This window comes from Macadamia integrifolia, chromosome 14 (assembly GCF_013358625.1).
Source record: "Macadamia integrifolia cultivar HAES 741 chromosome 14, SCU_Mint_v3, whole genome shotgun sequence".
Taxonomy (NCBI): domain Eukaryota; kingdom Viridiplantae; phylum Streptophyta; class Magnoliopsida; order Proteales; family Proteaceae; genus Macadamia; species Macadamia integrifolia.
Genome location: NC_056570.1, coordinates 32118280 through 32132420, shown reverse-complemented (window position 1 = coordinate 32132420; position 14141 = coordinate 32118280). Strand labels below are relative to the sequence as shown.

The window sequence follows — 14141 nt, the reverse complement described above, 5'->3', positions numbered from 1 at the left end:
TGAGCTTGATGCAAATGGCTAAAATATCTTCTGCTTTAAATGATTATCACCAATAAAATAAAAAGTTATTTCTACATTGTTGTGATTCAATTTATGGGTACATGTGAATCCTACATTGCATTGACTGATGAAATTTTTTTCAATGAAATGAAATCTCTCAAGTTAGGACTCGAACTTTCAACCATACCGTAGAAATAAGATCAAAAGATGAAAACAGAGGCTCGTATTCTTACCAAGAAAACAACTGAAACAAATAATTTTGGACTCAATTTTAGAACATCATCCACTACAAACACTGAAACACAGCTTAAAAGGATAACCCTTGAAAGAGAAGAGATCGCAGAGGTAATAAGTACCTGAATCGTGTATGGAATGGACTATTGGTGCCAGTTCCGGAAATCGAGATGGCGGGGAGTTTAGCTCTGGAATTTGAGCGTCGTAACCCTAGAAGGAATTTAGGAACAGAGAAGGAAGAAAAGGTCGCCATGCCTTCCACGAATCCCTGACATCCTTTTTAGTGGTAACTCAACCAGTAATCTCAGAAGTAATAAAACGCAACCAGTGGCGATTAGAGTAGAGAGGACCAAATGGGTTCAACCGTGCAAAATAAATTCCCTTGAAATCGATTCGACCGGAATCCTTGAACCCTAGATATTGGCCCATTTTATACGTGGATCCAAAGGTTTAAAGGAATTACGCCCGTCCAATCCGTTAATCTCCGTTAAGTTAGAAGTGTTAGTTGATGACATCACATAATATCATACTTTCTTATACCCAATAACTTTTTCTTGTTTTCTTCCTCCGCCCTCTTCATCTTCCTTCACCGCTGCAATAAAAACTCAGATCACACACACATGACAAAAATCAAATTCACCAAATAGACTTGTAGCCAACAGACTGGATTCCTATTTTCTTCCTGTTCCCTAGCAAAACCTCCAAAAAAAGAAATCCAAATAATTTTTTGATTTTTTACTGTGTCTATGATCGGTTTTCTGTGTATCTTCAAGGAGTTGACCTCAATTCCTCTTTAGTGACAGTCCGTTTTAATTCAGAGAAAAAAAAAAAACCTGCAAAGGTATGTAAATTGAGAATTCCTAATTTCTCAATCAAGCCATTTGAGATATTTTTTTTTTTTCAAAAGAAACAGAACTAAAAGAGGAAGAAGAAGAGGAATAGATGCTGGAATTAGAAAATGTTACTCCGACGGCGTCGGCTCCGGCAATGCCAGGTACACCAAGGGGCCACTGTTTTCCTCCCAACGAATAGACTCCGACCACCAGACTCCGGATCCACCCCAGTACACCCCACCTGGTTTTTTACCCATTTACATCTCAAATCGTGAAATTGAAGGAAAGAGGAGGAAACTTTGGTCATCGCTGCGATCGATTGTGAGGAGTTTGGAACAACAACTACCGATCGACGGTGGCTTGATTGTGTATGGTATAATTTTTTTGGAACCCTTTCAAGGTTCAACCCGTTCTTGCTCCTCTCCCAGCTCATCGTGTGAGACCACAAACCTCAGTTATAAAAAAACAAAGGATTATCCCTAAATTTGAGGTTTGGAAGATATTGATGTCAAAAGGGTTGGTTTCATAAGAGCAGCAAACTCCGGTTAGAGCATGGAATACATCTGAGGAACACTTTTGGAGAAGTATGTGAAGCCAATTGTAAACTCTTGAAACCAGAAATCAATCACAACCCAGCAAAAGAATTTCTATACCTTCCTCATATCATCAGTCCATACAAAGGAGCGACATTTCTCCCTCTCCTCTGCCGCTCTGCTTTACCTGCATCTCTCTCTCTATGAAGAGCAGATTTAATCTCCTTTCAAGTATTCAACTTCTCTGAATGTCTTGGTTTCTACCGGCTCCCGGCCATGGAGAGAGAGAGAGAGGTACCACAGCGGTAATAGCGGCGGCGGAGGTGACGATCAGATCAGGATGAGGAGGTCAAAGAACGTAGGGAAAGAGATGGGGGTCCGAGGGGTACGAATGAGACTCTCTTTTACTAAAGGGTAATATGGTCTTTTTACTGTTTAAAACTAACAGTATATTCACACCGTTAATGCTAGGGAGGGGGCATAATTCTTCCAAATCTTTAGATCCACATGTAATTTCAGCAAACTATAGGAAGAGGGGACGTAATTTTGTCAAAAAAGAAAAAAAAAAGGAAAAGGTTAGGCTCTAGGAGAGGTTAGATTAGCAGATCGAGGTCCTCCGTAGTGTGACACAACGTGCAATGCAGATCCAAGGGTTGGGAGCCCTCAGACATGCAATCTAAGGCTTAGACACGTAGCCCAAGATGCTCGCAACCCTTGGATCTGCTCTATACATCATGTCACACACTAGGATCCAACTCCTCTCTTTAGTGGTGATCGTCCAGGTCGACCCATAGCTACTTGGACGAGCGCCATGCGTCCAGACAATGATCCAACGCTTTGAGAAAAGTATGAAAAACGAGGTGCCGATATAGGCATAGAGAACGAGGCACTAAGAACCGTTGGATCATCGCCTAGACACATGACAATGGCCCAAGTAACTATGCGCAAGACTTGGGTGATCACCGCTCAGGAGAGGAACTAAATCCCACTATAAAGGATCCACATGCAAAGACTAGTACCCTCACTCTCATTATCTCTATCCTCATATGAAATGAGCATGCAGCCTCTTTTGCATGAAAAAAGGTTGGGGGGATAATGTTTGTCTAAATCAGGTAGCAGGGGAAAATGAGACCTGTTGGACTAGGCTCTCAACTGCACTAGCCCCCAAGCTCCTTAATCCCAAGAGAAATTGTTAGTTGCCACATGGTAAGTTGATGTGGTGGTTCCCAATTCTTGGATAGAAAGAATAACATTCGGATTGTCCAAATGTTTAATTTTTTATTCAAATTCAATTAAATAGCTTCCCATGTGTGTCTATGGACTTCAATTATGGATTGGATGCAACCACCAGGAGGCATCTCCATAGACCTAAATCTTCAGAGCAACATTTTGTCACAGCCGATTTCAATTGTACTAAAACTTGTCCACATAATTTGGATTCCAACTAATAACATGTTACAAGCCCTTGGTTGGGCTTCATTGATACATAAACCAAGTTCGTGGGAGCTGCTGAACCTTCTCAGCAAGATAGATGCTCTTTCTCGATGTCACAATTTGGTCCTGGGAATTCGAAAATCCATTTCTGAGCGATGGTACTGTGCTTGTCTAAGACACACAAGTACAGAAGATCTTCCAAATGAAAACAACATTGTGAGGGAAACTGTAGACCTCCTAGTTATATAATCAGGACCAAATTGTTAAACCACTCAACTCTCAAGTCTCAAGAGTAGCAAATAAGTGTGTAACTCTGTTTAATGGCCGAGGCAACCAAACACACACCTTTCTGCTCTTCAATATAAACCAAGGATTTTACTGCATCGATCCAGCAAATTCTGGCAAAACCAACTTGATTCAACTAGTAAAACCATAAGGGCTTATGAAGCCTTACAATGCCTGTATAAAAACAGAAACAGGAAAGTGAGAAATTCTATCCAAAGTACGAATAAGTGTCCCACGTGGCTAAAAAACTATTCAAACTAGGAGGAAGAGTATAGAGTTATATTTGGACAAGATTATCAAAATTTTACAAGTAAAGAGATAAACGATAAATAATGAAATAGAACAATCTAAACTAAACTAAGAAAATAAATCCCATATTCCTACCATCTACTCATATTTGGGGCTCATTAAAGTGGCTCATTACAAAGAAAACCCATTGGACTAAAGGCCGGACATATATATAACCCACCCCAAGGCTTATTTTACTGGAAATAAGCCTAATTCTGCATTTTATCTGCTGCATCAAAGGGGACTGCTCATCACAACAGAAACTGGGACTTTCACAGAATACCACGATACAAATGACTGAAGGTACAAGTCATAACTACTCTTCAATAATGGGGTCTGAAGTTCCACAACTGTCCATACTCCCACATTGACATTGAAAGCCATTTGGAACTGTAACAGTCCAAAATAAAGCATCCGTCAATAACATTACCTTGGAATTAGCTTTACAGGATTAAGGTGATACACAATATATTTCCAAATAGTTCTAAAAATTAAAGACGATGAAATATGCAAGGACACTAACACAAACACAGATAAAATAAAAGAACCAAAAATCCTAAATCCCAGGAGGAACAAAAATATAAAGTCCCATGCAGTTGGGAAGCCATGGTTGGGACTGTTGTTGAACAGCAGCAAGGTGGCACTCCCCACGGAGGAAAATCCCTCGATTTGTGGGACCCTAAGTGATGCAGAATTGAGGCTAAACCGGGTTGACACTTCAGGAAATCTCAATCGAGATGAACCAACTTCGATTGAATTTTTGGATTCATTAGGATCTTTAGAATTTTATTTTATTTGGGGATTATTTGCTATCTTTTAATTTGGGTAGTTGATAGTCAATTAGGGAGTTATCAATTTGAGTTTATTTTGTTTCTAATTTTATTAGCTAGAACTTTAGGAAGTAATTAAGAGTTGCTAATTTAGCTTTAGATTTCATTTAGGCAAGTTTAATTTCAGTTTATTATAAAAAGCATGTAACCCAAGTTGTTAGGACATATTTGAATGAAGAATTAATTATTTGGTTGAACTTTGTGGTTATACTTGGTCGTGTGAATTTCCTCCCCCTCCCCTTTGTGTGATTCTTCCCTTCTTCCCTAAGGCCCTCCATCACTAAGTCATCCAAATTCTATTAGGATAATGGTAAGAGATATTCTCATCTCTTCGACCTTTGTACATTTTCTGTTAATCTGTTTTACAGTTCTGTTTCTCATAATTATCATGTACCCTCCATTGGGTTTATATATTTGAGGAAAATGCTTGAGGCCATCTGAGTAACTCAAAGCAACATTCTCAACTTCCATGTAATTCAGTCTCAGACTACATAATCAAACTAAAGGTAGTTCATGATTGAATATTACTTTTTCTGCCTTTCATGAGAGATACCACTATTGTAAGTATTGTGACAGGAAAAAAGAAGAAGAAGAGATATCTCTACTTCCTACCTCATTTACTACTAGTCCAAGTTCGTCGAGAAACTGAGAGCATGGCATTCAAGATTCTTCATATTTAGCTGCAAAAGTATGCACCAGAAAATAAGCACGAAAAGGAAAAAACAAATAAAATCAAACCAACCTATGGAGTATGGTGGAAGGAAAAACTATTCAAAGCCAAAAAGTCTTACAAGGGGCTGTACGAAACTGCATTATTTATTATACAATTAGGAAGATTCGTGGAGTGGACTTTTGGAAAAGATCCAGTGTCGAAGGAGATAGGATGAAGTCCATTCCCAGAGGTGGAAATTATGAAGATTTTTGTGGATCTGGGTGGTGAGAAGGTTACCAGGCCTAATGATTTATGGTTTCAAAGGGATCTACACCATCAGAGGCTTTGGAATTACACCAGTAGATTGAATACACCCAAATAACTTACCACAATAGCTAATCCAGTCTCACAGAATTTAGGAATTGCAATGAGTCTTATCAATTGTCCTTCTGATCCTGCATTAGAAAATGCTATCGAATTATCATGGATAGAAGAAGCTATAAAGATATGCTATAAAATAAAACTATGTACCTCTAAACAATCGAGTCTCATATTTACTCTGATTACCAACAAAGTATACATGAGGACAGTTTTCAATGAAGAAAGGATCCCTGTCAGTGAAGGGGTAACATCCTGCAAAAGTTCAGAAAAAGTTTAGCCTCAACAAGAAGGCTCAGAATGCAACTTCTTGAACTTGTATTTAGTTGGGAAAAGAAGGTATACATTTATCTCTTCAATCACATTCTTTTTATTCAGCAATTTAGCATGTTGGAAAAGATTTTTTTTTTCCCCCTTTCTTGCTAAGCAACCTAGTCACTAATATGCAGATGGCCTCACAAGTGCATACATGCATATACAGAAAAAGCAGGGACCTCATTGATCTTTACCAAGTGTGTTAGGTGCTGTTGGTGCTAGATGCCTCCACCTTAATGTCCTCTCCATAAAATCAAGGTTACTTTTTGCCTCTGAGTACTTACCAAGGTCATCTATGTTCTGACCTGATGTTCCAAGGAATCTGAAACCAAAAAACATAGCACCATTGCTCCAATATAACAAAAAAAAGAAAAAAAAAGAGCAACCCAGTGCACGAGGCTCCTGCTACTGCAAGGTCTGGGAGGGGCAAGTGTGTACACAGCCTTACCCCCTGCTTCGCAGAAGAGGCTGTTTCCAAGTTTCGAACCTGTGACCAACAGGTTGCAATAGTGCAACTTAACCGTTGTGCCACAGGCTCGCCCACTACCATTGCACCAATATATTCCTAAAAAATTAAAATTCACCATGTTCTTAGCTTACCTGACATTGTCAGCCTCAAAAGAATGAGGGTTTGTGCATGATATGAAAGTGTTATAAGCTGATGCCCCAGGGAAAAGGCATCTATGCAAAGGCTGAAAGAGAGTAGCACAGATTAGAAGTAAGTGAATGTTGCACCATGGCTAGAGCCTAATTGTTATTCATGATTGCAAACAATGTGGTACGAAAACCTGCTGAGGTAAGGAGAAATTGGCTGGGTCGTTGGGCCCTGGCATGATATCTACAGGTATTGCAGCAGCAATCTGCAGACAAGAGAATCAATATAATTAAAAAAAGCAGTCAAAACACTCAAATAATGGGACAGAAAGAGCTTGGTTAACTCTAGGAATTATTAGAGTAAAAAAGAACCTGGGTTAACAAGATATCAAGCTCCTTGACTGGCTCAGACAGCCTCGACTGATCCTTTGAGACCAGTGTCTGCAATGTCAAAAGTTTTGCTTAAATGGACGCATCATCAAGAGCACTGTAAACAACACCTTAGCATAAAATCATTGATCTTGTACTGGTAATTTTTCAGCAACGAAACTTTGGGTAACTTTATACTTATACTTTTCTTTTATGTAAAGTCACTCAGGGATAAATTATAAATTGTCAAGAGCACTGGTAACAACACCACAACACCATCATATATGTCATATTTGCAAATTTTCAACAATGAAACTTGTGAAAATTTCACTTTTCACTTTCTTGTAATCTAAAGTTTTTTGATGAAAAGATTACACAGTAAACGTCATCATGTCTTATAATAATTCCAAGTATTTCAGTAATTGAGTTTAGAAACATATAAAGTCCATGGGAAAATGATGATGTTTTCACAACAAATAAATAAGCTTCTAACAAGTTATCAATCTAAGACATGAAATTAAAGCTTCTGTTGTAACAAGATGCAAATATTTGTTGAAGTATCATATGGTTTTCAAAATTATCATAAGTATCTCTAAAAAATACCTCAGAAGTAATCAAAGAGAGTAGCAATTAATTGCTAAAAGATAGACCAGGACCAAAAAACAAAAAAAAAATTTATTTTTCTCTCTAACAAAATTTTCCTTTTGTCTAGCAGAAGAAGAGATAAAATCTCTAAAACCTGAAACAAAATATATCTAATTTCAAGACTATATTAGCAAGTTACCTGTCCATTAAGAAGTCCATGTGGAATTTCAACAGAATTCCCAGCAATAACTACACGAACAATTAGAGATGAAATGCTTTGCTCCTGTCAAATTGATAGTGTAATACAACAAACTTGGTTGGCCAGTCGGTGATAGAATAAGAATTTAAGAAGAAATGGAAAGTAGAGTAGTACAAACCTTTTCATCTCCTAAATGTCCAGTAATATGATCTACAAGAAGCTGTATTTGAAGAGGGTTAGATGTGATGCTCCCAACACTCAGGCCCGATACAAAAACAACATACTTGTCTTCTCCTGAGAGCAGTAAAACTGAACAGCCTCAGCATACGCTCAGGTGTATGGTGAAAAATTCCAAAAAAATGCCAATACTGATCTGGTACATAACATCATTCCATGTTTCTCTACCCCTTTCTTCTCTTCTTCCTTTCTTCTCTTCTTCCTTATTCAGGTAAATTTTTTTGTCAAATTTGAGATTTTTTTTTTAAATTTTTGTTCTCACCTTTATTCCTATAATGTCTATATTCTATAAGAGCTCCCATATTCACATTAAAAAAAATTATAATAACTAGCAAAAATTTTTTAACTTCCAAATTATCATATGAGTTAATTTCTTCTTCTTCTTCTTGTCCTTCTTTTTGCAACATTTCACCAAAAAGACAGAATTGTGGCTGAGCATTAATTAGCAATTTCATTTCGGTTTCAGAACTTTTGGCCTAATGGTTTGAATGTTTGTTATATTTCGACCCTACCCAAAAATTTTGGGATTGATTTGGTTTTTAAGAATAAAATCTCATTAGTTCTTTTATTTATTTATTTGAGATGTTGGATTCGCAATGAAATTTCTGCCAGATATGGTTCATTTATTTTTCTTGTCTTTTCTTCTGAATTTATTTTTATCTTCTCCTGTAGATTTAGCATGTGTTTTGTCAGTTCCATGAATCCCCATAAATTCAAGCCTGCAGTTTTCATTTTAATTGGCAGCAAAAGAATTTCAATTCATTTGATCTCTCTCATATATGAAGAAGGTGCATCCCTTTTTGTGTTATTCTTTATACATTTCAGAGATTCTATAGACATGCAAGCACACAAAAAGCTACAGAAAACTCATTAGTCATCTATTAAGGAAAACAAATTTGGGCCAAAATGAAATTTTCAAACCCCTTTGACCACCTTAGCAAAAAGAGTCCAATCCATCAAGCATCTTTCAATACAAACACAGATCCTAGGGAAGGATTTACTTGCCTGAAAAAAAACTTTCATTTCTCTCCATTAGGGCCAAACAAAATTTGGATGTATCTAGATCTAGGCCAGACAATGTAGTACGTTACCGGTACTAGTCCCAACACATGGAAACATATCGGTCCAAAGACAAGGGTTCAGACATCGTTTCTCCCAGGGTTTTTGAAATGCAGCCCTTAATAGGGTTTTACTGAAGGTTATAAAAACTAAAACAGAACCAAGGGACATTGGGGAGGTCGTACCTGAATGAAGTGGAAGCCCTATTTGGGATGGTAAGCCAGCTTCAAGGATATCTTGAACCAAAAACTCACCAGCGGTGGTTTCCTTTCCATGTAGAGCCACCACAACTCCTGTGATAGGTTATACATCATTCAAAACATGGAGATTTGTTAGAAGTATGTTGATGATATAATTAAATCCTTTTAACAGGTATTCATTAAAATAAATGTATTCTTATTTGTGGATGCAGGATGGATGGAACTTTCCCACTGAGGTCATACATGTAACTTGCATGGAAGATAGCAGCACATACTATTTTTGAATGAGGCATTGATCAATGATGACAATTGTACAACCCTGACCATCTGAATACAGTATATATTTCTGATAGTAATTAGACAGCTACAGAAAATTTTCAAATCAAAATAATAAAAAAGGAAAAAGGAAAGGGCCTATAGATTCAAGAGTTCAATGCAACAGGTCAATAATGAGATCCTCCAATAGATTTAGTCATGGTCACAGGTGACCAGGTAAGGGTCGGCACAAAGTAGAGTCAGCAAATGAATTTATCCAAAACCAACCTAGTTGTTAGTGGCAATGGGTCACCTTAAGGCCAGAAACCATTTTAATACATTTATCATTGATAGGGAAATTGAAAAGAATTTTTGAACTATGTCTGGATCAGTCCAGGCTTAATGGGCCAAGATAAGCCAATGCAGAAACTGATCCAAATTGGAATTAGTCACAACTAATTCGGTCCTTTGGTCTTTGGATAAAGCCACATACACCAAAAGAGACATGTAGCCATGAGATAAATACACCCTTCAACTCTCTAAGCAAGGCACAATCTACAACAAATGATGCAAACACAGAACCATACATCATGTCCACCTCAGAATAAGCAAACGAGTGATTTCTGTTCTCCACTCCTCTCTTGCACATCACAATATTGTTTTGCTCAAATAAGAAACCCCCTTGTGAAGTTATCAAGGGTAAGAACACCAATGAAAATTAAACTGAAGCAGAGAAAATCTTCCCCATATCCACCACATTGGGGATGAAAATTCCTCTCAACATATATTAAGCTTTCATATAAATAGAACCGTTGGACCATATAACACTTATAACATCTACAAATGTAATTAATCTGTATCATATATGCTAATTCTATAGAAAATATTGTTGAAACAATTATTTATGAAACACATAAATTCCACTTCTGGAGCATATAACTAGATCACACAACTGAAAAATTATCGTGGCGGGCTTATCTAATACATATTATTTTGATAGATAACCTATGGAGTATCTTATTCTAACTTCTAATATATATATATATATATATATTTGAGTACGTTTAAAATATTAATGGCTCACCAGATATACAAAAAGTAGTAGTTATGTAGTTCTTATGTTTAATTAATTGTTGTAAACTCAATTTAGTTTGACAAAACCTCGTCACAATCAATTGGGGTTGGCTACACAACTCATTTGTCCATTCCACACTACATAGAGCCATATCCTCTTAAATCATAAGTACTCAAGTCTTTTCTCTCTAACTAAACCCAAGAAATCTAGAATCTTGTCCTTTTAATGTGATTAGAATTACCATGTGATACCCAACTTAAATGTAGAACTAGGCTCCAAATAATAGTAGTGTAGCCTTCAAGAAGCGTAAGTAATGCAGCCAAAAGCCAATGTGAGAAGTCAACTAGGATAAAGTGGAAGAATATAATGCTGTTAGTGAAAAAAATGAAGAGTCTCATAAGCACTGGGAGTTCTTAAACTAGGGTTTAGGATTTTGAAAAAAAAGGTGGCAAATGAATGGAATAGGCTAAATTGCCTTATTAACATCCCTAGAGCAGCTTTTAAGCCCAAACGGAGGCAGGTATGGAAAGCAAATAAGAATGATGCAAGTGCCCTTCCTTTTTCATTTCTAATTTCAATATGGAAAACTTTCAGTATACAGACCTGTCACAAACAAAGATGGTTCAAGAAAGGCCCCACCAAGTTTAACTCTTCCACTCTCATCTTCCAAAACAAGGTGGTCATCAGGATGGATGAAATTATGCAGTTTAACAAGAGGAACCACAGATCTCTGCAAGTGAAAAATTGGAATTGGAAATAGCATCAAGTAATTCCTGATTATCATGTCAACTACAAATATGAAGTAGAAAAAAGCTATTCACCATGAACTCAATACCTCCTTAGAGTACTCATCCAGAACAGAAGGCTTGAGCTTCATTTGTTTGTACAGAGTTCCAACAACGATGCATTCTTTGCCTTCTTCAAGTCCCAAAACCTTACATACTGCCACATGAATGCAAACCCAATATGTAAACCCTAACTGACCAGTCGAGACTATATAAACAAGTTGCAATTTTTCTAAAACCTAGAACCACAGATGCAAAAAAAGGGCAAATTGTCTCTTAATCAAGAATCTAAAGTTCAAACCGACCGTTACCCTCTAATGGTAGCAGCTTCTACTAAAAAAATATTCACGATGAACACTATAGCACTTTGAAACTTTCTTTTCTTTTGAAATAAAACAGAAAAAAGTAACAATGAACAGAATGCGAGTAATGCAAAAATCAGCAAGTACCTGGCAGATGAGGTTTCCATTTCTCGACGAGTGAATAGAGAAGTTTTCTCATGTGATGGAGGCGAGTGAAGTAAATTTGACTGTATTGCTGACCTTTGTACTGCTCTTTCTGAATCCCGAATCCCTCATCCTGCACACACAGAACACACACACACACAATCAAAAAAAAAAATCCAAATTTTCCTGAAATTTTCTTAGCTAGTACTGGAAATCTCTCCAGAACAATGAAAAGGAAAATCTACAGAGAGGTATAAGAGATTGAAGTACCAGATTTTGATAGAGAGACTGTTTCCTTTGAAGATTTTTCTCTGTGTCGATTTCCATGACTCCCATGGCGGGAAAAAACGAAACAATGGAGCGGGTTTCTCTCAGTGCGATGTGCGGCCTCTGAACTTGAAATTGACGGAGGAGATTGGTATCTCTTGTAACACTTCAAAACAAAAGCTCTGTATAATGGATATGAGGGATAGCTATGCCGCCGGTGTATGGTAAGCTAGACGACAGTACCAATGGGGCACAAAATCGTCTACGGTGACCTCGTTTGGCAAAGAGTGGCAATGAAGGCCTCAAAACTCGCCATGCATCCAACCAGAAATCGTCGATTTGAATACAAGCATATTGTGGGATCCGGCTCCTTTCCTGAGCATTGAGCCACTGATTGCCCAGGTCTACCATGGCTACTTGAGCGATAGACATGTGTTCAAACGGTGATTCAATGGATGTGCTTCTATTGGGCATCACGCCTAGAGCCATTGGATCACCGGTTGGATACATGTCGATCGCCCAAGTCGCTATGGGCAAGACCTGGGCGATTAACACTCAGGAGAGGATCCCGATCCCATATTGTGCCACTTCGACCCCCCATTTAACGGGCCAAGTTTGAACCACCTGGATTTCTCACAATCGATCAAAGGGGTTTAGGATCGCAAAGGAAGATCTCCTCCATCAAACCCTAGCACTGGTGCTAGGGGACGAAGAAAGAGCTTCGAAGGGCATTTCTTACAAACTAGCAACAAAGTATTGTTGATCCCATTGGTCGAAGGGGTTTAGGCTTTAAGAGGTCATCCGAGTGGGTCGAAGTGGCACAATATGGGTGTCATTTATTTATTTATTTTGTTAACGAAGGGTTTCTAGGCCTTTGGCCTAACTAGTTCCGTGAGCCCATACTAACCCCACAACCGCATGGACTGGTTCATACCGAGGTTAAATGAGAACCATTCAACTTTCACTGAAAAGCAGTGAAGAGCACTAAACACCTTGTGTCGGCTCGTACCAAGTCGCTCACCAACTGTGCTACCCCCTTGGGTTATGGGTGTCATTTATTTTAACCGTCGAAATCTGGTTAGACGCATGGCAAGTTTCCAACCCTCACTGCTGCTCTCCGCCACATGAGGTCACTATAGATGATTTGATCCATGATGGGTATCATTGAGGAAGGATAGAGGGGTTCCTTTCAAAAAAGGGGAGAGAGAGATAGGCATATACCAAACTATTTCCTTTATGTAAAAATGATCCCCACACCAACTATGCGGATTGCCCCCTTTCACTTAGTATGATCGATACCTGTACCAATATCGATAACAGTAGTGATACCAATATGTATTGATTGAATTGATCGGCATTACTCTATTTTGAGAACAAAAACAAATCATCTTTTGGCCCCATTGACTGATGTCGGTATTAGACTCTGATACATATTATAGTGCTCGCACCATCTTGTGAAATAAAATATCCCACCCACTTGTGAAATAAAAAATCTCATGCATGTTTATGTCTCTGTATATACCTTCATTGGCCAGACAACGATCTCTTATCAATTTTTTAACCATTCATGATAGGGGTATCAATCGATCGGTTCAATTCCATGTTTCAGTGTGAGAATAGATAATCTAAAATCAAACCAATAAAGAACGATTCGATTTGATTTTGATTCCGCTTTCATTATAGTTCTCCTTTCTCTTTTATTGGATCATAACGTACAAGAAATCATTATTTACTTAACCTTCAGAAAGTAAATTAAGTGCAAGTCTCTCTATCGCACACACACACAAACAGTAACCAATAACCATGAGAAATTGAAGAGTTGAGGTCTTTTGGATTAGTAACCGGTTCATGTCAAAGTATGAAGGGTTTGGAACCGAACCTTCTATTATAGAATTCCAATATCCGCAATAGAAGCCAATTAATAAATAGTTTCAATAAAATGGTTTTTACTGGTTTTGATTTCGATTTGTTGCCGATTTGAGTGTTTGGCTATTTTGGTTTAATATCGGGTTGAATTAACGTTTTGTTATCGATTCGAGCAAACAGTTAACAGGTCCAATTGCGAATGAACCTATTTTGAAGCCTGAAGAATTCTGATGCTATAGGGATTGAACCATGACTACTCTCAAATTGTGACGTAGAAATAAAAACAGCTTAAAATAACTTCTGCGCACCATTTAATAAACAGTTTCACTCTTCAAAACCACAACTAAACCGATAAATAAACAATTCATTGATTCCGATTTTAAACAATTCAGTTTGATTTCAGTTTACGACTTTGGCTCAGA

At 37.7% G+C, this 14141-nt stretch overlaps 1 protein-coding gene and 1 long non-coding RNA gene across 3 annotated transcripts in view; both read right to left on the bottom strand.

Annotated features, from left to right (window-relative positions):
- LOC122061066 overlaps positions 1–1954 on the bottom strand; it is an 11662-nt gene extending 9708 nt beyond the window's left edge. Inside the window, exons 1-2 of the long non-coding RNA XR_006134553.1 lie at positions 1721–1954; positions 357–826 (exon numbers count right to left, since the gene is read on the bottom strand). This is a non-coding gene — a long non-coding RNA (uncharacterized LOC122061066). The remainder of the gene's footprint in view (positions 1–356; positions 827–1720) is intronic.
- Positions 1955–2975: 1021 nt separating this feature from the next.
- On the bottom strand, positions 2976–12102 carry LOC122060960 (DNA polymerase delta small subunit). 2 transcript variants are annotated; one of them, XM_042624092.1, is made up of 15 exons: positions 11857–12102; positions 11590–11719; positions 11191–11297; positions 10959–11085; positions 9011–9118; positions 7708–7823; positions 7530–7613; positions 6749–6817; positions 6571–6642; positions 6383–6474; positions 5977–6104; positions 5621–5722; positions 5477–5544; positions 5050–5117; positions 2976–3493 (listed from the first exon to the last, which is right to left on the bottom strand). In XM_042624092.1, the coding sequence occupies exons 1-14, from the start codon at positions 11920–11922 to the stop codon at positions 5061–5063; spliced, it is 1326 nt and encodes a 441-aa protein (XP_042480026.1). In that variant the 5' UTR covers positions 11923–12102; the 3' UTR covers positions 2976–3493; positions 5050–5060. The 2 variants fall into 2 exon arrangements, with proteins under 2 accessions (XP_042480026.1, XP_042480025.1); XM_042624091.1 differs by lacking the exon at positions 2976–3493 and adding an exon at positions 3578–3997 and having other exon boundaries at positions 11857–12101.
- Between the last annotated feature and the right edge of the window lie 2039 nt (positions 12103–14141).